This window comes from Balearica regulorum, chromosome 3, assembly GCF_011004875.1.
Source record: "Balearica regulorum gibbericeps isolate bBalReg1 chromosome 3, bBalReg1.pri, whole genome shotgun sequence".
NCBI lineage: Eukaryota > Metazoa > Chordata > Aves > Gruiformes > Gruidae > Balearica > Balearica regulorum.
In genome coordinates this window covers 113,096,656-113,119,228 of record NC_046186.1, presented here as the reverse complement: position 1 = coordinate 113,119,228, position 22,573 = coordinate 113,096,656, and the positions used below count along the sequence as shown (strand labels likewise).

The window sequence follows — 22,573 nt, the reverse complement described above, 5'->3', positions numbered from 1 at the left end:
ACCATCTGCTCTTTGAAATTCCAGGTATTATTCCATCTTTATTACTGGAAAATTGAAAGCATCCTGTGGCACGAAAGATGCATTATGCCCACTGCAGCAAAGCTCTTCAGAAAAGTCTTTCTAAAGCAGCAGGATTCCACTGGCATCACTACGACATATATGAACTAGTAAATGTTTCCAAGGCAGAGCATAAGCATCTCTGCAAAGCTGAGTATCCTCTACATTGCAATTTATTTCCTCATGACCCAGCAAACTCTGTCACTCTTTTCCAAGCTACCTGCTTCAGTAGAACTGAAAGGATTTTTATCAGGGCACACACTTTTCCTCTTCTCATCCCTACACATAGTTATTGCTGAGGAATCCTAATTTTTGACAAAATGATTTGCAACACCTTTCTATTTCCCCTCTGCCTAATGGCATCTACTATCTGTTTCTGTACCCCAAGGAGACTCCAGGATGAGCTCAAGTTACTTGGCAAGAACCTCTTACTCACTTCTGCTTCTCTGCCTTGTATTGCTGCGTGCAGTCATCAAAAAGCTTTTGGTTCATCTCCATGAACAACTTCAGTGCATTGTAGATCAGCCCATGGATTGTCCTGCAAGGAAATGAGGAAAGGAGAACAAGTCATGGTGGTACCCTCCAGGTTCTCAGCCCTGAGTTAGCACCCGCAGCACAGACAAGAGCTAGCAGCGGCAGCAACTCCTATACAACAGCAATGTGACAAAAGATTTTCACACAGTCCCAGCTCTTAGCATGGGAAAACCCTCTCCACAAACACAGCAGAGATGATTGTATAAGGAGAAAGAGATGGAGAAGAAAGAGAAGACCACTGGGACAGGTCTGCTCTACTGTGGCCAGAACTGAGTGCAAAAATATGCATTCACGCATTTATTTTTTGTAGTTAGAAACCGGAAAGGAAGGATGCTAGGCACCTGCTCAGGGCTGTTCTCAAGGGGGCTTTACCTAATCTAGCTTTAGTGCCTCCCACATTTGACCTCACATACACACAATTACTTTTTTGGGCTGCCCAGTATTCAGCCATGAGCTTTGTCACTGAGCTGCCCAAAACACAGGCATTCAGCAGCCCTGTAGAGAGGGGAACCAGCACAAAGAATACCACAGAAGAAAAGCTGACTTCTTGTCAGCAACTTACGGATAGGTTGCACTGTGTGTGAGCTCCCTCTGGGACAAGGACTCTCCCAGGGAATAAAAACCAGTATTGAAGCTGACTCTGAAATACCTGACCCAGAGGCCACGGCTGAGAGACTCAGTAGATCGAGCTCTGTGCCTCGCCAGCTCTACATACGGAATAAGGAAGAGAACTACAGCCCTGCTGGACTTATACAGGCTGTCTGACAAAGTGTTGGAGTAGACGAGCTATGGAAAGGAAGAGAAGAATCTGAGGTACTCAACCTGGCCTGAGAAGATGTGGCTAGTACTAAAACAAAGATAAGGAGAAATAACAGGAAAACACCTTCAAGGACTTCTGCCATACCACTGGGAAGGAGACAAGAAGACAGGAACAGCAGAATTGTGAATCTTGACTGGTGCAAGAAGGAAACAGAACTGGCGAAGGCTTTCAGACAAGAACATAAAAGTCCTTTTTTGACCTCTAATCAGGAGAGCCAGTGACACTGAGTGAGAGTGTGTCTGTGCGCATCTGTCTGCATGCACACGTGCATATATGCACGCACATCATACGTGTGTGTGCATGCACAGACATGCCCGTTGGCACAGGCATGTGCCTGTTGGTGCACATGTGTGCATACCTGGGTGTTTGTGTGCGTTCATGTCTGTGTGTCTGTGTCTACCCTAGTTTTTAGAGCACCCTTGACTGGTGACTCAAATTCGTGCTTCCTGATACAACAAAGAGAAGGAAATAGTCAAACAGCAGACCAGTGGGGGCTCTCTGCAAACAAGTTCCACCTCACAACCCTGTCTTTGCTACCACAATATACTTCTAAGCTCTGGACTCACCCAGCGTCCCTAGGATTAATTATCTGAATAGGGGAAGATGACTTTTTTTTTTGTGTATGTCCTTGTGGTTTTTACTGGAAGACTTTAGGATCTTGGCTGTGGACTAAGTATTTTTAGCTAATTCATTAAAAGGAAGTGAGTTTTACAACTTGAATTAACCAGGTAAGGAATCAACTGAAGAAGCAGTTGGAAGAAAGGAAGTTGATGGGAGAACCATAAAAACAGACTAGTATCAAGGAATCAGACACAGAGGGCAATAATTTCACATGGGACATCTGCCTGGTTAGTTCTGCTTTCTCCATTCTTCCTGTACTCAAGGAGTCAGGCGCTGCATTGGCCAAGGACTCTGGTCATGGAGAGCATATGGGTGATGATTAGCTAACAAGCAGCCAGAAGTCAGCTGGAAAACCTACTGCACACCTCCAAAAGACAGGCAGCATTAGTGACATGTAGGTATCAAATTCTGGGCAGACTCAATGGCCCCAAGGCGGGTCATTGCAGGTGCCTGGCCCCTCACAGAAGCAGGCCACTGTGGTCTGCTGTGGCACTTTTCCATGCTGATACTACTAACAACCCCTCTGGCTCAGCACCTGGTGTCACCGAGCACCATGCGTCATTGCACTGTAGCAGCATGCCCCAAGATTGCTAGTAGGTCAAGCAATCCTGCATGCACAGCAAGTGCCAGGGCATGCGGAAAGACCTACTTGTTCCAGTGACTCTTGGAGTTCTTGTAGAGCGCTGGAAACATGATCGGGAGAATTTTGGCTGCGTTATCGCTGATCAGGCTCATGATATATTCGTTGTTCCAATAGTACAGCGCTCGCTCTGCCACCTGCAGTGGGAGAGAAAGCCATCCTTGGAGAGGCTCCTTCCAGTAACACCTGTGGTGCACAGGGAAACTGTGCAGTGCTGAGACCAGAGCTTGCCACCACCCAGCCAAGGAGCAAACGCTTCCCCACAGCGCAGCCAGCAGTGCTGACCTTCGCCAACTTCTACAAGGCCATTCATCCCTGCTGCCCACCCTCCTTTCCCATAGCCTCTGCCAGACACTTCTCACTTTCCTGGGGAAAACCTCACGTTCTTGACTAGGCAAGCCTACCGTTGACACACTGATGACTCCAACACCATTTAAACAACACTTGAGGACAGTAATGTCATCCACTCCAGGTCCCAGCTCAGACTAGCTCCAAGCCTCCTTCGTTTCCTCAGACTGTCTTCCGTAAAGCTCCATTCCTCCCTGGCCTTCCCCACAACAGAGTCTCTCTGGGCTTTGGAGCATGCTTCAGTCACCAGGCCCACAATTCATCCCCCTCATTTAGTAAGGATGAAAATACGGAAAATCTTGGGGCAGCCACCCTGCTTTAACAAGACAAACAAGTCTAACAAGTTTCCACATAGTGATAGATTCAACCACAATTCTTCATATTTAACGACAAATCTGGGCAATGCAGATCACCAGGCTAATTTCTGCATTTAGCACTACCTTAAGAATGGCTGAAACTAGGAAGAGAGCATCCAGGCTCAGTTTTATATTTCAGATGGAGAAATCACTATATCCCCTTAAAGTATTGTTCCACATGAGTAAACAAAGTGAAACTCACCTCGTGTTCACTTACCTAGCTTTGGTTTCCAGCTATTAGGTCTTGTTAAGCCTTTGTCTGCTAGATTAACACACAATCCACTCAGAGAAAAATTCTCCCCCACCAAGGTGTTCAGACTTACCAAGTCAATTCCTATTTTTGTTCTCAGACAAGATGCAGACAAAGAGAATGTTCAGCCTGACTGTATGGGACATCTTTGGGTTAATTTTCTTAGGCTGTGAAGCGTTTGCACCTTCTCCAGGTTTTCAGTCTTGTTTTTCAAAGAGTTGGCAGCAGATGAGGGCTGCTATGAAGTACAGGATGCTTCTCCTCCAGCTTTTACCCTACTTTATTCAAGCTCCTTAGTTCCCTATGCTAGCTTCTTCAATGCCCAAAGGTCATGTTAATCCTTTGGTTCCCATCACCACACCAGCAATCCACATCCAGCTGGTTTCCATCAGGCTCCCCGAGTCCTTTCCAGGAAACAGTGATCTTTTACATACACACGTGACCTAGACTGACCTCATTTTTGGCTTGTAAATGCATGACTTCGTACCTCTCTGTACCAAAAGACAGACTGAAGCCAGTCTGCCTCACTGCGCAGTCACACTCACTCTGGGCGAGGGCTATGTCACTAACACCCCAGCCATACCTGGGTCAGCCATGTGTTTCACCAGAAAGCCATCTTCTTCCTGGGCACTCTTCATGGCAACCTAAACCAGTGAGCCAAGAACACCTGCTAGGAGCTACTAGCAGCTCCTACCACCCTGGACATGTTAAACCTTAAGACTACCAGCCACAGAGACTGTTTTAGCCTGGCACTACAGCCAGCTTCCCTTCAGTGGAAACAAAGAAGCAGCAGACTCTAGCACTTTTTCACTATACCTTGCTCTTTACCACCTACGCCAGAATAATGCAAAGTACCTTGTCTGCACACTCTCTCTTTGGCTGGCCTCCTTCCAATACTGCAGCCAGCTTGGTTTTACTGCAACAGGGTGACGCTGGATGGATCTCCTCTATGTTTGCTAGGTGGCAGAGCATCTCTGCCCCAACTCCAGCCTGCTGCAACACAGGGTGCTGAATGGCACAGTGCAGCAGGAGGGGCTCCACCAATCCGCTTTGTTTTCTCTTTGGATGAGCTTGCTCTGTGGTTGTGGTGAGGATTCTCACCACCTCCTACCTCAATACTCACCCTGCTCACACCTCCACGTGCCACTGATCCACAAAGCCAAGGCCAAAAGCTGTGGTGTCACCCTTACGTGCCAGGTGGGTTACAAGCCAGTGCCCTATCCCCTCCCTGAGCTGCAACCCACCTGGAAGTGTGGGCTGGAGACACACTTGGCCAACTGCCTGAACAAGGGCTCCATAACTTTCACAAACTCGGATGGCTCAATCACGTCCAGGATCTCCTCCAGTTCATTTAAAAACATCACCTCCTTGGGACTGTGAGTTTTCGGCCAGAACTTCAGCAAGCCCACAATCACCTGAGTGGGGAGGGTACAGAGACAGTGTTAGAGGCTGAAAGTTAACACTAGCTGTGAAATAAATTTTTAAGGGTCTGGTCACAACAGCAGAGGGGAAGAAGTAATATAGGAGACTTTCTCAGAAAGACAGGGTGGGTTACCAGGCAAGAAAGAAGAGAAAAGCCCAAACTCTACCAAGCTACACGAAAGACAGTAGCACTGCCCAGGCTGCCATGATTCGGTATTACAAGCACAAAGATTAGAACCACCTTTTTCCCCCAAACACAGCTTAACACGAAAGGTTCAAACCACAGTGGGCAACAGCTGGCAGATGGTGCAGAGCAACCATGGAAGATCAACTAATAAAATTAGAGATGCTATGGAGAAGGTCACTGAGGAATCATTATTTAATACAGAGCTTGAGCACTGGGGAGCACCCAATAAATAATGCAATGGATGGCTTTGGGACAAGGAAAAGGAAGTACCATTTCACACAAAAGTAACTGGATCATGGAGCTCTTTCTTGCAAGACTTGGTGGAGACTCAAAGTCCAAACAGACTCCAGAAGGGAGTAGACAAGTTTATGGAGGTTACACTTAATGGTGATAATTAAATATGACAATGACAATGCAACTTCTGGCTGAGTAAACTATTGCTTACAAGATACTGGAAGAATAGACTAGGGGAAGGACTATATCCTACTTGATTTTAGTTATTTATTTATGAAATTGCTTCCTTTCCTACCCATCTGCTTCTAGACATGGTCAAAGGCAGGATCCAAGATCCTGCAGACCTTCACTCTGTTGGAGCCACTGGTATGGCATTTACAGAAATGCTAACTCTGTGGACGCTAGACTTGCACACAACTGGTGGTAGGAGCTGCTCTTTCAAACTCTGCGTACTTCAGCAACCTGATCCTGAAGCCAGCACGCAAGAGGAAGTTCACAGCAGTGGAGGGACAAAAGTGGGCAATGAGACAGCATGATTAGAAACATTATGTTTCCACCAACTCAATGCTTGAGAAGCCAACAGTTTGGTATCCTCAGTGTTTGTCATTACTCAGGTCTGCCATTCAAGCAAGAGGTAGCTTCAGTGACTCACATGTAATTTCTCCTACAGCTAAGGCGGTGCAAGGTGTGTCGAGTCTGTCTTTGCTATTACTGAGCACATCTGAGGCCTTGCTCACCTGGCAGTCATTCAGACTGCTGTTAACGCAAGAGCAACCACGTCAAGCCTTGCTGAGCAAGCTTCTGGGAGGCCCACTCTAAGCGAGTGTGAACCTAGTGAGTGATCTGGCCTCCTTCCAGCACTGGTGGCAACATCTCCTAGTGCATTCAGAGCCTTGCTGATGCACAGGCCCTGTAATTTCTTCAAGACTTCAACGACCCCAGTCATCTCAGGACTCTATTCAAAACCTTCACAAGCTGTATGCTGGAACAGGACACAATCTGTGGCAATACAGCCTTGGTATGTCTGAGACCCAACACAACACCCACTGAAGGTAACGAAATTGGGTCATCCCACTGCTTTCCAAAGTACCAAACCAGACCTGAGTCTCTAATCCAGAAGCCACTAACCCATTACCCAGGAAGCAGTGATGAGCTATGGAGCTTTACCACTTGAAGAAGCTGCAAAATGAATCCCGGAAATATTGACAGATTTCTATTTCTCTCTTCTCCCTCGCCCTACAGTAGGTGCTTTGGCAGGAGGCTGTTGGGCTGGACGTCAGCCACAGGAAGTACTCAGCATGATCAGGAAGCTACTTTACACAGTTTGTTTCAGAGCAGGCTTTTGGGAACACAGGAAATGGAGGACCCACATTTAAAGGAAAAGCTGGGAGGTCTGCTTCAGCACTGCTGGTGTCAGAGCTGAGGAGCCAGAAAGCTGACAACAGCTGACCAGCTTCCACTGAGCACAGTCTGGCTCACCACAAACACACACATCTCAGTCAGAGAACAGAACGACCTCAGCTAGCGTTATTCATTAAAATGCTCACACTTTCTGGTGCTCCCTGCTACAGTGACACAAGCATGCGTTCTTTGGCCATCTGCTGTTTTGAGGCTGTGAAGCTCAGCTCTGTAGAAGATATTTCCTGGCCTGCAGTGGGTGGAAAACACTTGTCTCCTGCTTGCACCCTCTGCCAAGCCGGCATATAGCCTGGTTAACGCTGCGGGTCTGCGCAGCCACTATCTGGAAAATGCAAGTTCCCCATCCACACCGCTCACACATTTTAGAACCTGCTTTTTTGCAGCACTACACCCTGAAGGCAAATGCCTCCACAGTGTGACTTAACACTATGGAGGTAGCAAATTGATGCTAGAGCAGGAAGGAGAATACTTTCATCGAGGAACAGTGGCTAGCCTAAGTAGACCTTTGTGTCCCAGCTTCCTAACCTCATCCCCATAGCTTTTCAGCCAACTCCAGCAGTCTGGAGTGAACTCTTACTATTTCAAGGCCCCCATGAGCTCATGCTGGTTCCATCAGGTATCAGATAGCCATGTGTTTTGTCTCTGCAGCATCTGTCGCTAGCTGAAAGCTCTGCCCTGGAAGGACAGCTTGGTACAGTGTTCCTTCTGCTACACCAAGATCCAAAGCACAAAGGAAGACTATAGCCCACCTTCCTGAAGCTTTCAGGAGAAAATGCTAACGGCTTGCACATGACCAGCACAGCCCCTTCTGCCCGCAGGGTACCAGGCAAACCCAGCAAGCAATCCAGGTGACTCCTAGCCTCTTTAGCCTTTTTTCACCCTTGCTGTGCTCTAAGAAAGCTGTGAAGCTTTTTGGGACTTGACTGACACATAAAGGTTAAGCAAGGTTACTCACTGGCTCTGTCAAGCTGCTGTCTTTCTCCAAGAACTGTACAACACAGTACGCCAACTGTAGGAAAAAAACACAGCAAAATTAGAGTTTCCTAAAATGTACCTGAGATTAAAGTGCCACCACCACCCCAGGCTAGAAGTCACATTACACCCTCCACAGCATGTGTGATGAGCAGACAGTTGCAGTTCCAAAGGAATCCAGTTCTGATACCATGTGAAGGCTCTAAGACAAAGCAGGCACAGCCTGAGCTCAGGACATTCGTGCAGCATAAAGAATAAAACTTGAGCCACCTAGAGCAGTTTGCAGCTAATACATTCAAATGCAAGCACAGCTGCACACATGGGAAAGAACAAACCTACCACAAAGCCGTGCCCCGTAAAAATAAGGCTGGGAGAACAGACATTGCTGCTCAGTACCCATACTTTTTCACTTCCTAGCCTGAGTCCTGATCTTCTCTACGCTTCTATTATGTATTCTAAATTGCAAGAAATTAATCTCTGTACCAGCCTAGCAGCCCAGCACCCTGATTTCTCTGCATATCTCAGTGGTGACTAACAGCTGACACACCACATGCGCAGGCTGATGACTGCAGCTCGGCATTTTACCTCTCTGATTTCAGCAGGGCCCAAATATTTCACAAACTTCCAGCACAGAAAGGCAAAGCAGGCCAGAGCATTAAGTTAGCAGGAAATGGCAGGATACACTCCTATCAGCCAGTGGCAAAAAGCACACACATATACATACAGGTCCAGGCACTGCAAGGCTGGGACAAATCACTGCAGTAAGGGACTAGTGCAGAGCCCAAAACATCCCACAGCAAGAACTTTGTACAATATAGCAATGCAGCCTGGTGAATAGCTATAAGCAAGCCTGAACAACGGCTTTTACAAGAATTACATTCTGCCCTGGGAACCTGAAGCATTTCTCACCTGCGGGTGGTAGACGCTGAGAGACTTCACCTTGTGCAGTGGTAACAAGACTCTGATGAGGAACATCTTGTGCTCTTCCTTCAGAGGCAAAGCAAACCCATTGATTATGCTGAGAAGAAACAAAAGTCTCATTAACATGTTTACCCAGCAGACATACAGTATTTCTCACCTCAAAAGAATCAGTGGCTTGCCCTAGCTCTCATTAGTCACTTGAGAAAGTACCCACCAGAAGAAGCGTGGGGTCCGACCTGCATACCATGCTCAGCGAGAGTGTTTCCTCAGCAGGCACGGCAGAGGAACGTCTCTGATGGGGCCCGAGCTCTGCTCTGTCCTGTGCTGGGCTGAGCCCACACACACTTAAGCAGAACCTCTGGGGAAGGCCAGTATTGAGGGAGCCCCGTCCTCAAGGCTTGTACTTTACAGGACAGGAGGATGGCGGCATAAGAGAGGGCTGCAAACAGAAGGGCTGCTGAAGCCATGAAGAAGGCTGCCTACTGCTAAGGCTTCTCAGGGCTGTGAGGAACTCTTCTCTTTTACTGTCTGCTGAGGCAAGACACCAAGTGTGACTGGACTCAAACGCAAAGCAACAGGAGACAAATCTGGGGAAGAGAAGGCTACCACTGCATTTATCGCCAGGCTGGAGAGTACCTTCACTGTGCGCTTTGTCAGACTGAGATCCTCTGGAAGAGCTGGCTTCTGCAAGAACTGCCCAAGGAAGGCACTGCCAGCTCACGCAGCACACCAGGCTGGGAGGCCTCGCTAAGTATGGGCCCTCTGGGACTTCCAAAAGTGCCCTTACCTTCCCAGGATCTCCAGCAGCTCTGCAATCCCATTGTGGTGCTCTGTTTCATAGATGAACCTAAAGAGAAGAGAAAAATGAGAGGTCATTGCCAAACACTGGATACAGTTTGGTGAACAAAATTGAAGGGAAAACACTGGAGATGGCTAGTTTCCTAGCAAATAACAGAACTCCAAGACAACAGGGCAAGGTGTAAGAGACAGAAGCAAATAAATTCATGGCCCCCAGATCAGCTAAAACTCACAGGTCACAACATTTGCTATGTGTGCTGAAGACAGCACTATCCCATCCTCACTGCTCTTAAGCACAAGTGAATGCTATCCCTACTGAAGTAGTCTGACATAACTGAGTCACTTAGCTAATCACAGTCTGGATCAGAGAGAATCACAGCCTAGTGCCCCAAATTTATCTCAGTGGATTGTCCCACTCACTCAGTAGACCAGTGGCACTAAGAAACATGTCACCTGTAAAATATATTGTTGATCTGCCGCCTCACATATGCTCGCAGACCAAGGAACTTCCCATAGATCCTGTGCAGAATAGTCTTTAGGAAGTCTCGTTCTCTGGGGTCTTCACTGTCAAAGAGATCCAGCAGCTGCGGGGAGAGAAATTCGGTCAGCATCTGCATACTGCCTGTCTGGACAAAGCTACCAGCAACGAGCACTGCTCCTGCTCGGTAAAAGTGGCTCTTTCAGCTCAGTGATGCCTTCAGCACCCTGAGCACAGTCGTCACTTCCCTGAAACATGCAGGCTCCTAGTCACAAGCTGGAGCCATCAGCACTTTTCGTCTTCAAAAGTACAGTGATGGCCTGCACGCTCTACAAAGCTGCATGTACCCAGACTTCCCCTGCCCCAGTGCTCCACCTCTACTTTGAGTGATAAGTTCCAGGGACTACAGCTCGCATACACTCTTACCCTGCACAGAGAATTCTGGCTGCTCATTCAAGACTAGACAAAGGAAAAACAGAAAACCCACATCATCGAGCACCTGCTGACAAAGCTGGACTGTTTGCATAAACCCTTCACCAAAATCTGCTGCATGTCCTTCATAAAGGTGGTACACAGTTGCAGGGGCAAGGATTACTTACAGATAGTACAAACTTCTGGTCAATGTATTTCTTGGCTACGTTTGGTTGAAAGTCAGGCGATTCCAGGAACCGGAGGAAGAACTCGTACACCAGCTATGGGGGGAGAAGGAGAGATCACTTAGAAATCCCCCATGTCCTCTCACTGGTGTTTACTTCAGATTTTAAATGTTTTCCTTCTCCTTAAGGATTTGGGGAAAAGCTGGGAAGCTTAAATGGGGGCAGAGAAAACACAGAAACCTGTGTTTCCCCACCCAGTGGGATCAACTCAGCTGCCTCTGCTCTGATGGGCAGCGGGCCAGCGGCACATAACTGCCCCAAGTCTGCATGAGATCTCACCACCTCAGGTCCCACCAAAGACAATGGCCACCTACTCAGATGAAGACACTAGGCCTGGGAAACGCTTTTCCCATGTTCTACAGAGTACAGAAACCTCCAGAGGAGATGGCAAAGGCTCAGGTTTCATTGGAAGCCCTTGAGACACATCAGGGAAGAACAGAAAAGCCGAAAAATTAAATGGACCCCAGGAAAACACGTTGTGTTCTCTGCCTCCTGGCGACTGACTCCAGATTGGCTTGGTCCTCCTAAGCCATGGGAGCTGCACGCTGTGTCCTACTTAGACAACAAAGAGCAGCTTGCTTTAAGAAGGCTATCAGTGCTGAAAGAGCAACTTCTGGTCCTGCTGTCCTTCTAGAGGGACAAGTCCATTCCAGGGCTGACCCTGCCTACTGCTTTTGAGAGGCCTCTAGGCCACACAAGATTGCTGCATCCCAAAGGCCTGACTCTGGTGTTGAAGGAGCTACGGAGCCACCCATCCACGGGTAGGGCCCAGCTGCTAAGGACCGCAGCACAGAAAAAAACTGAGATGATGACCAAGAAACTCAGCACACACTTGCCACAAACCCATGCTGGCTGCTGCTGATTTAACTCTGAGAAAGAAATGCTTCCTAGCATTCGTAGCACTCTGGTGCTGAGGACACGCCATTTCTATCGATGCTTACGATGCCCATGTCAACTGCAGCAGTGAGAAGTGATTAACCATTGCTGCAGAACTGCACCTTATTTCCTCTCTGTATTTTCTGCTTCATTCTGCTGTGCCTGGCTCTTGTTCTGCCTCTGTCTGCTTGACAACACGTCTCTGTGCAAGTGCCTGGGGAGACCCCCCACAAGCTTTACCTCCTGACTTCCACTGCTGAGCTCTGCTAAACCATGCCCACTGTTGCTTTCATAACCCTTTTCACTTAGTTTGTCTTAAAGCCTATCTCCCCGGACACAGAGCCTAATGAAAATATCCTTGGCTCCTTTCCTCTCTTCCTCCCCTCCAGTTTCATATCTTTTCTGGTAAAAGTTTGCTCCCAGTTAACCCAACTGAATTACAGCCAGCATACAGGAGATACATTAGCAGGTGCCAGCACAGGCTTTGCTTTGGCGCCAAACAGTTCTCTTCCTCCACGTGCCTCCCAGGGAGCCAGGCAAGGAGAGGAGCGCTGAAGCAGACATGGGTGTTGTCTCCAACACTGCTGAAGCCCAGAGGATGAGGGCTCTTGAGTCTTTGGGAGGGACGTTAACACGGCTGGGAATCGTTTCTTACATAGGCAATACGGCACAACTCCCTCACTCCCAGTAAAGTGTTCACTCCCAGCGTACCTCAGGGCCATGTGGGACTACAGCCATCTGCAGGTGAATGCTGCATACAGCTGTCAGCCTTTTTCCAGGACACCCCTGCTGCCTGCATTGCCTACAAGCCACCTCTGACCCACGGGTAGCAGGCCTGGTCCCTCCCCATACCCACACTGGCAACCCTCGTAGGCTGGGGAAGCAGCAGGGCTGGCAGGCTCCAGCACTACATGGACTCTTGACTTCCTGGAGATAAATTCACCAGATCTATATTGGCACACCCACTCCTCCTCCTCCTCACCTGAAGGTGCGGCCAGGCAGCCTCTAATGTAGGCTCATCTTCCTCAGGGTCAAACTCCGCGCCTGTAGGATTGGATGATGGTGGGAGTGTCCGGAAGAGGTTCACTGAAAACTGAGGTGAGTGAAAAGGTGTATGAATGACATCCCTGCACCTCACGATGGTCCTCCCAATAGCAAATCCTTCACTGCAGAGCAACACATTGTGATTTGCCATAGCTGTGCCCACAAACGGATCCCTCCCGAGAGGCTGTAGGGTTACAGTCCACATACGAGCTCCACAAGTGCAGTCTGTGCCAGAGACAAGAGCTTCCACCTCTCCCTACACCAGGCACTGTCACACCTCCCACCTTCTTTTCTTTCTAGGGGTGGGCAGGTAATAAGGAATGGATAGGACTGGGGTCACACTCCTCTCTGACAAATCCCTATCCCCTCCTCCCCTCCATGCTTCTGAACAGTCCCTATTTCTTTGGCACACAAGCACGTACTGGCCCCATGCCCTACCATGATAACAGCTTCAGGATAGATGGCCTCAGTGACAACATCACGGTTGTGTGTGATGTATTCCACCATCTCGTTGAGACCTGCTCGCTTCACCTCCTTGAACTTCAGGTCACTGAGAGGGTCAGAGATGAAGTCAAAAAGCACACAGCACTGCCGCAGCTTCTGGATGAAAAGCTCTTCTCGTTCGTGTGGAGGAGCATCTGTCAGAGAAAGCAGGGATGTCTGTCCTTGGAGATAGGCAGAACATCTTCCTGGTTTGCCCAGGTATCAGTGTGGTTTGCTCCCTGTCCTGCATTCTCCCTCCCCTGTCACAGTCCCCCTTGAGCTGGTGGGAGAAGAGGGAGAGGCAGTGCTATCCCCACTATGAAGATGGGGCAGTGGAGGCAGAGGGATTGCAAGGCCTCTGGAGCAACCATCCCATAAGGAGACTTCAAACATGGTAGTGGTTTCTGATCTGATAAGCATTGATCCCTTCCCAGCACAAGGTACACTGGAAAAGGAACTCACTTAACTAGCTGCCATCACAGATCAGTGATGCCCATGCTCTGTACCCCACAGTTGCAGAGAGAGCTGGACAGAGCAGACTGTAGGCTAACTCTCCTTGCAGAGAGCAGTCCAGAAGAGAGGCACCAAGCTGGCAGAGGCCCTGTATTAACAGCATTCTCTTTTTGATATGTTGCCACTGGAAACTATGTGCTGCTAAGGTCAATCAGGCAAACTTACCTCTTGCCCGCGGAACGACTGCTGAGCTGCAAGGCAGCTGCCCTTCCTAAAAGGACTGCCTGTTTCTGTGAGCAATGTCAGCAATGGGTCTGGCTGAGTGACTGCTGAAAATGCTTTCTCCTTATCCACACTTAAGTCATGTTTAATTGCACCATTATGTAGACTAACAGCTAATGCTGGGTAATTGCCCTAATGTGGACAGGTTCAATAGCACTACCATAATTTGCAATGGAAACACAAGGAGGAGGCAGCCTGGTCGTCTCCCAAGGAACGGGTGGCTGTAGCAACCAAGAGCAGTCTGCACCAAGGTCTCTGCACTTCACCACCTTCCTGCACAACCTGCTGAAGAATCTGAGGCGATCCGAAGTACATATAAGCATGAGGGTTTAAATCAGTTCAAATGGGAAGGTAAGTACTGAAGTTCGCATTGAGTATCCTCCTTTACTTTTAGGCTATCCATCAATTCTCAACCTGCTGCCAAGCCAAGCACCTTTCCCAGAGCCATCCCTGCTGCACTGCCAGCAGGAGGTTAGCAGGACACTGCCAGGGTCACTTTGGGAAGAGACTTTACGCCACCGTACTCTGCCTGGAGAAGGTGCAGCTTGTCACACAAGTTGTTCCCCCCCACCCCACAGCTTCTTTACCTTTAAGGGCTGGGAGCTTTTGCAGTTCCCGGTTTTTGCTCAGATTGAAGCGAGAAGAGCTGTGCCGGCGCTCCTTCTTCACAATCTGGGGTCCCCCTGAGTACTTAATCTTATTCAGCTGGGTTGGTGGGGGAGCGCTGTTACTGGGCCGCTTATTTGAAGGTGGCTGCTGCTGCTGCTGCGGTGGCGGCTGCTGCTGAGGCTGCTGAGCCTGATGAGCGAAAGAAGAGTAAAACAACTCATAAGCTGTTACCTGCAAGCCTCACAAGCAATCAGATACCATGAGCATCTTCTTGGACTGAAGAAACTGGGCACGTTTTTCACTGCTGCACTTGCAATTCAGTGCATCTCACCCACTCCTGCAGGGCTCTAGACCCATTGGTTGCATCTGCAGCATACCTGCAAAGTGAACATTAGTTTTACTCAAATCTGCGAGGTACCACAAAGACACCGGAGCCTCTCGGCACACTGGGTACTAGGGGTGTGGAAAGCAAAACCACGTACTGCAGCAAGTTACAGGAGTCTGTTGACACAAAAAGCAGAAATAACAACTTTCCATGGTCCAAACAGAAATCTTAGCGTGCTGCTGCCTCTGATTACAGCACTTTGTACAAGCTTTGAAAACTAGCAAGTTGCTTCCTTATCCTTGGGCAGGAAAAAGCAAAGCAGCATGTGGTACGGAGCAGACATGACAGCCCTGGAAAGACAATAGCGAAGACCACTAAAATCATTGCCGTATCCATAGACCAGGAGCTGCTAGTCTACAAACCACACAGGCCATACCCAAACCTTAGGTCCCAGGCTGTGGGCTCTCCCAACCCATCCTGGCTGCTCCTTCCATCTCCACCTTGTCTCAGCCTCACTGCTGTCAGGACTCCTTCTGTCGATTTGCTTTCTCCACACCACCCCTTTTAGCCACACAAACTCTTTGCCTGCACTTTCCTCCAGCAGACATCCTCTCCACTTCATGCTTGTTAAACAGCATTTACAGAGGCACTTTCTTAATTTTAGCAGGTCACCAGAAACTCAAGGTGTTTGCTCAGCTCAGCTCCGTTCTGACCTTGCTGAAGCTCTGCTGGTTCAAGTCCCACTTGGGCTATAATGGCTCAATAAGTGACCCTTTAACACCACACTGACCCAATTCATGGAAAACTTAATATGGAAGAGGGCAACATCCCGCCAGCAAGCCTATAGCAGAGGGCTCAGCTGGAGACAGCACTCAGCTACGCTGGCTCTGCTGCATGAGCCCAGCAACACTCCCTTCCTCAGCTCTGCCACCTCCTTCCTGCTGGCACATGAAGCCAAGGAGCTCCAGGGTGAACCTGTTTAGGACACAACAGGGATAGCACAACGGATGGGGAGCAGAGGTGTGTGAAATCCTTGGACATCACCCCTTTCGTCCCCCACAAACTCCCAGCTGCCACATACAGCGCAGTGGTACAAACGCACACCTCCCCTGAACACCGGCTGGCAGGATGATGAAGGAAAGCACCAACAGTGCAGAAGCTCATCAGAGCTCTCCTCCAAAGGAGATACGGCCAGTCTCTTCCTGCAAGGAGCAGCTGAGCTGCAGCTTTCCCTGCACAGCTTTACCCTGAACTGAGTCCTGATGACTTCCAAAGAGGTGCAGCACAGTGCAACAGTTACGGCACCCGCAGCATGTGGGGAGGCAGCAAGATAGGAATAGGGAAAGCTGCCTACAAGGAGACACTGCTGTACAGATTAGGATCTGTAAAGTAAGTGCAAAGACTGCCTGTGAAAAACAGCGCCAAGTATGAAACACCAATTGTTTTGTCAAGCCATTACTTTGAACCAGAAATCAGAAATATTTTGGTTCTGGGCTGGCTCTGCTTGAACGAAATCTGAAGTGGTTCTGTTTCAAGCTCAGCTCCAAGCCAAGGTGCTGGGGAGACAAGAAGATTTGAACTCTCTTCACTTTAGATTTGATCAGGTTCCTTTTATGGAGCAGCATTGTCCTACGATGAGAGGAGGGACCAAGATGAGCTTGTGATGAAAACAGCTGTGTCTGCCTCTGCTGGACAAAGCAGGCTCAGACTACAACTTCGAGGCAATTTATCCTGAACAGTGGTCTCAGTTAAGTCAGGCTGACAACCCTCCAAGGGTGAGGAGTTCATTCCTCACCCTGAACATTTGGGTATTAGGGCACCATGAGTCACTCAGATATTGTCCAGATGCTTTTGGGAAGGCAAGTCCTCTACTCTGCATCGCTCTCCTTCCACATGGAAGAAGGGCAAAATCTGAATGTTGGGCCGCTGTGGAGGAAAGATGGTACAGAGAGAAACAAAAGATGCATCGGTGGCCTCACAGGTAGCACTGAGGGAAGCAGGACACATGGGCCCTCCTAGCTGACAGGACATGCCTGTGCGCTCCCCACCCATCCAGAAATGCCACAGGCAAATGTTCTAAGCATGGTGTGTGTACCGCATGCTAACAGGCTGCGGCCACACTGCCTTCATCAGGGGTGTGGAAAAATCCTTGCCGCCAGCTTCTACAGTCTTCAACAGCTGGCACAAACACAGCTTCAGGTTTACCTACTAGTTATTTAAGAAATAAATGCAAAAATCACACAGCTGAGTTTGCTAGAGAAAATCAGATGATGGGGGAGGTCAGATATACTCTTACGCTGCAGTGCTCAGAGGGTTTTAGGATGGATTGCTTCTATATGGACTTTCTGACATCAAGCTGAATACTTGCTTTCAGGAGGTGCTTCCTACGGCAGGCCTGCTGTCCCGCCTTCAACCTTGGCCACATGAATCAGAAGAGGCTTGTTTTAAGTATCCTAAACGCTTTCTTCACTGAAGTTTCCATCCCTGAAAACACAGCAGACTGCTAAACCGGAAAGCTTTTCTCTTAATGCACAGGTATCAACCTCACAGACTGTTTCCCCAACATCAACACCAGCTGACCGCTACATGGCTGCAGGCACACATCTACCTGACCAGGCTCAGCCCCTTCCTGACAGGCGGGGCTCACACCACCACAGCAAAGCCGGCTGCTTGGGAGACGCTGTTTGCCAGCGGATGTTACGCTGCACATGCTGAAGTGACCGGAGAACAGCACAAAGCTGTTCGCCCAAGCACGGTGAGGCAGCCCCACCTTTCCTGCTGCAGTGGAGCGGCTACTCATACCAACAGGACAGGCCAGCCCCAATTGCAACCACATTCGAACTCCCCCAAGCATAGGCTCCCCGGCTTCATAGCACTTCCTCCCCACTGGTTCCCACCACCTCTCCTCCTTGCTAGGAACTTGCCTGCACAAGTCAATGAGCCCCAGGCCCTGGGCTTGCTCTGTGCCACTTCACCCCGGGCTCCCAGGGACAGAGACCCTCTTCCCCAGGCCACCCTGAGCTGTGCCAGCTTCCTTTCTGCTCTCCTACCCATGCATGACCTCACCTCTGCAGGCATTCCTACCGCAGCTGGGTGCATCGCCACTCAGAAAGCCCTTCTGCCTCACTGGTCCCTTGAGCATCCCCTGCTTGCTAAGCTTCTCAGCCCAGATCTGCTCTCAGCTCCTCCTCCTCAGATGACTCTTCCCTTCCCATCCCTCAAGTCAGTACCTGCTTTCTTTGTCTGCTGTTACACAGCTTCCCTATTAAAATCAAGCTCTCTGCCTCAGAAGTAACATCAACACACTGTAACGCCTGTCTCTGAATAATGAACTCCAGGTACTGCAGTAACAAGCCCCATGGAGATATCTGCAAAACACATAATACAGCAGCTCAGTGAAAAGGAGCACCCTCTCCCAGAGCTGCAAATCTCATCAGCGAGGCTCCAAGCTGCCCTTGAGGCTGCAGAGCAACTCCTCTCTCCTCTTTATTGCTGCTGCTAATCCCTGCTCCCACTTCCAGGTCATTAACTCTCTTCCCCACCCAGCTGCCTCTCCCAGTCTTTCTGGCCAGGAGGAGTAACTCTTTCTCATCCTCTCATTCAACGCTGCCCTGGTCTCCGATATTATTTCTTTTTTCTCCTTAAAAAGCCATGCAGAAATTCTCTCCATTCATACCTTCATCACGTTCCAGAGGGAATGAGCTAAACAAACCTTTTATTTCCCACGCTCTCTCTCTTGTGTTTTCCTCCACTGCTCCCATCTCTTCCTGAGCAAAGCCCCCAAAGCCAGGGGCTGGCCAAGCTCTGCTGGCTCTTCACCTCAGATAGCTTCACCCTAAGATGGGTATCTAAAAGAGCACTGCACTACCCCTGTACTTACAAGGGAACTCAAACACTTGCCTTCCCTTGTGGGGATGCGTCTGCTTTTGAACATATCTGCCCTTCCAGATCAGCTCCACTAAAAGCTCCTTCGTTGCAGAGAACAAAGCACTATGCTTAAGGGTTTCTGGACTGACTCCTACCCTCTTCATCTCCCTCCACATAGATCCCCATAGGAGGTCCTCATCCACTGCACTTGCTCTGATCTGTCAAACCAGAGCTGCTCTTCAACAAGCTTTACTCATTCCACCAGCCAGACAACTTGTCTGCAAAACAAGTCACAACTTTCTGGTACCAGGATAAATTAGGGCTGAGTCCTCCCCTTCTCCTTGGAGCACTGTGCAAGAGAGGAAAGCGCATACTGGAAGAGGGCTGCCCAAATGCTGCTCTCCTGCTGCAAGCCCATTAAGCATCTATTGATTTATGAATAAAAAAGAAAATTCTCTTTGGTCCACACAACTTTCACCTTAGAGAAGGCAACCAGCCAACCATAACTCCATGGAGGAATTTACAGGGCCCAGAATTCTCACAATGGCAGCAGAGGCATCCAGGCGGCATCCAGGCGAGGCTCAGCCCATCAACCCCACCAGGCAATACCACGAGTCAAACCACCTCCTGCTTCTGACGCAAAGAAGGAGTCTCACTCCCAGCATACGTTACCTAATTCCTCATGGTCCCCCAATGTGAAAGTCAAAATACCTTTCTGTGCTTCCTGAAGAGCAGGAAAATCGCATTCAGACCGGTATACATTTCTTCTTATCAAGCAAAGAGCTCTCTTCCATTCTGCAGCAGAACAGGCCGGGGACAGGAAAGCACCAAGAGAGAACAAACTTCACTGCAAACTCAACAGGGAAAGGGAGAGGAGACCTGTGGCAGTGCACACTGCAGAGGTGTCTCCTTTCTGCTCTGCTCTCTGTTCCTAGGATCAAAGGAGACCCAGCCTTCCATCTTAAAAAAGGGCTGGATTTTGTTTGGAGTATGAGGAAGTGGCAGGGTATGTTGTGTGGGAGGGAAGGTTAGACATATGACTTCTAAGTTTCTTCTGCACCCAGGCACAACCAGACATTACGTGCCGTTTCAGATCACAGAAGGAAGCTTGTAGCCTGCGCTATTCTTCCTTTCTTACTGCACCAGTAACCAGGAGAGCAGCGCCACAGCCCACTGCTGATTTGGATGGGGACATCGGAGTGCCCTGCTTTGATGGCTATTCGTCACCCTCGCATTGCAGACCGTGAACTCAGCAGACAAAGAGTGCCAAACAAATAAAAAGGTAAGCCTGACCCTGTGATGCCAAGGCAGTTCTCTCACTTCCTCGGAGTTGGCAGATAGCTCTCCCAGCAAGCTGTTTTCAGCTGTATATACAAAATAAAATGGGCAGACACCAAGATCAGGATGGGACATAAAAAGAGGATCTACAAAACTGCTACCTGCTCCAAGGCAAACTAATTCAGCTTCTGATTCCTCGCTGGCCACGTGGAAGGTTAGGCATGAGCATGGCTTGGACTCTGAAACCCAGTGGCTAGTAGTAGAGATATTTTCTGAGGCTCTGCAACACAGATCTATGCTTTGAATGAGATTCTAAACTAACCTTATTTTGACTACGACCATCCCACTGAACTAAAGATTTCTTCCAAGTCTTCATCAGCCTTACATATCTCCTATACCCAATCTTCCAAATTATGAGTGCAAAGTGTTCCAGACAAGACTCGAGCACACAGGCTTCTACGGACACAGAAGTGGCACAGCTTGTTTGCCAAATTGGAGCATTAAAAAAAAATACCAAACTACAAACATATGCATGCTTCCTTGGACGCGTGTACAACGCTCTTCCGAGCCACATCTAAAAATCCACAACCACACTGAGTGCTGGACAAACTCAAGTTTACCAGAAAAGTTCCAGTTTACCCAAAGTTTTGCTAATTCTAAGCACAGCTTATCATATTATCGCGTTCTGCTGAGGCCATTTGAACGCATCTAGCTTGGCAACATCAAAATTGAGAGCGAAAGAGGCTCTGCGCAGCCGGGAATACAGACTGTGCCCTCCTGTGAGTAACGCTGTGTTCAGCAACAAGGCTGTTACACCAAAGGAGTGGCATTCGATCTCTAGCAGTTCACCTCTATTCTTTCAGGTGTCCTATCCATTACTTCCTAATCTCACTACCCCAGACAATGCTTCAGAAGAACACGAACACATTCCTTTTCTGTTCTTCTCACTACCCTCCTGCTCTGACAGAAGGTGACAACAGAGTTTATTGCACTTTGCTCTGACAGCAGCAAGGAAGCTGCTCCCGTCTGTCAGGCTTCCTCCTCGATAACCGTGGCTCTTCCCTCTCTGCAGCCAACTTTACCACGCTCTGCCCACCTCTGCGAGTGGCGCTCGCCGTCAGCTTTGTGCCAAACCTCTTTTTGCAGGGCCGCAGGGTATGAGACTCATCCTGTCTCCTCCATAGTCATTGTTCCCTTCGGGCCAACTTTCAAGGGGAACTAACTTCATCTTAACTTTAGTCCTTGCTACCGTCTTCTCTGTTTCCTTAAGATCCCAGTGACGTACGTTATCTGGCAGAGCAGCCTGGAGTAGCTAGAATGAAAGACGTTATTCCTCCTCAAAGATGAGTTGCACGCACACACTGCTGTATCCAAGGCGAAAGCCTTACCTCTTCGGAATTCTCTGCCCCGCCATCCTTCCCGCTACTGCTGCTGCCAGGCTTTGTGGTGCTTTTGGTAGACTTCGGAGACTCCTGAAACAATGAAAAGACGTTCAGAGAAAAATTCACCTTGTGCAGAATTGGAGCCATCTCTTTGCAGAGTTCGGCTGCGCGCTACCACAGACCCAGCCCCCCTCCACCCCTGCGGTACCCCGAGCTTCGGGCGGTTACCCCAGCCCTTCCCCCCGAGAAGGGCTCTCCGGGCCATTTCCCGGGCAGCGGACGCCCGCGGCGGGGGCACGGCCCCAAGCCGGAGCGGTGTGGGCACATCCCGTCCCGGTCACCGCGGGCTGAGCCCGGCCGGGCACCCCCCGGGTGACGGGTGCCCCCCCGCCCAGCCAGCCCTTCCCCGGAGCACGGCCCCGCCGCTGCCCACCGGAGCCACAAGGCGCAGGGCACCCACAGCGCCGGCGGGCACGGGGCCCGGCCGCACCGGGCGGCGGCAGAGGCGGATCCGGGCCCCCACCCCGCCTGCGGGCAGCGCCGGGCAGCGGGGCACCGGCAGCCACCGCCGGCCGCCCCGCGGCGCGGCCGGGACACGGGTGGGGCCGTACCTCCCCCACTAGGGGCATGGCGGGGGAGGGGCGGCCGTGCCCCGCAGCCCCCGCGACCTCCTGCCGCCACTCGAGCGCGCGGGGCGGGGCGGGCCGCAGCCCCCGCTGGGCTCGCGCGGGGGCACCGGCACCGGCGGCCGCCCCTCCCCCCGCCCCCTGCCCGGCGCGCGCCCCCGCCGCCCTCCTGCACCACCCGCCCCGCCCGCCCCGGGCGCGCGCCCCCGCCCCCTGCCGGCCGCAGCCCCGCGCGCGCCCCCGCCCGAGGGCCGCGCCGAGGGAAGGCCGCGGCGGGGAGGGCGGCGGGAGCGGGCGGCCGGTCACCGGCCCGCGCCCGAGCCGCGCGGGGGCACCCCGGCGCCGCCGCCGCCCGCCGCACCTTCTCCTTCTTCAGCTTGTAGGGCATGGTGAGCGCCGGGCCCCAGCCGCTCCGCGCCCGCCGCCGCCGCCGCCGCCTGCGCCCGGGCCCGGCCGCAGCGCCCTGCTCCCATTGGGCTAGCCGCGCCGGCCTGCCTAGCAACAGCCTCCGCCGCCGCCGCGCGGCGCTGACGCAGGGCAGCGGATTTTTCTCATTGGCGAAACCGCGCACCGGCGCCGGGCACGCCCCCGGGGGGCGAGGCGGGGCTGCGGCCGAACGGCTCTTCCGGGGCAGC

General features: G+C 50.7%; 1 protein-coding gene across 4 annotated transcripts in view; it reads right to left on the bottom strand.

Moving 5' to 3' along the window:
- The window catches only part of PPP2R5D (protein phosphatase 2 regulatory subunit B'delta), a 31,022-nt gene extending 8,563 nt beyond the window's left edge, over positions 1–22,459 (bottom strand). Inside the window, exons 1-13 of one of the 4 annotated variants that reach the window (XM_075749536.1) lie at positions 22,300–22,459; positions 21,319–21,402; positions 14,439–14,649; positions 13,072–13,271; positions 12,572–12,682; positions 10,657–10,749; positions 10,033–10,163; positions 9,569–9,628; positions 8,770–8,878; positions 7,844–7,897; positions 4,871–5,041; positions 2,682–2,809; positions 494–595 (exon numbers count right to left, since the gene is read on the bottom strand). In XM_075749536.1, coding sequence (XP_075605651.1) covers positions 494–595; positions 2,682–2,809; positions 4,871–5,041; positions 7,844–7,897; positions 8,770–8,878; positions 9,569–9,628; positions 10,033–10,163; positions 10,657–10,749; positions 12,572–12,682; positions 13,072–13,271; positions 14,439–14,649; positions 21,319–21,402; positions 22,300–22,326 — 1,481 coding nt within the window. In that variant the 5' untranslated portion in view covers positions 22,327–22,459. Of the gene's footprint in view, positions 1–493; positions 596–2,681; positions 2,810–4,870; positions 5,042–7,843; positions 7,898–8,769; positions 8,879–9,568; positions 9,629–10,032; positions 10,164–10,656; positions 10,750–12,571; positions 12,683–13,071; positions 13,272–14,438; positions 14,650–21,318; positions 21,403–21,923; positions 22,077–22,299 lie in introns of those variants that run through there. The other 3 variants (XM_075749537.1, XM_075749538.1, XM_075749539.1) reach the window with 3 other exon arrangements.
- Between the last annotated feature and the right edge of the window lie 114 nt (positions 22,460–22,573).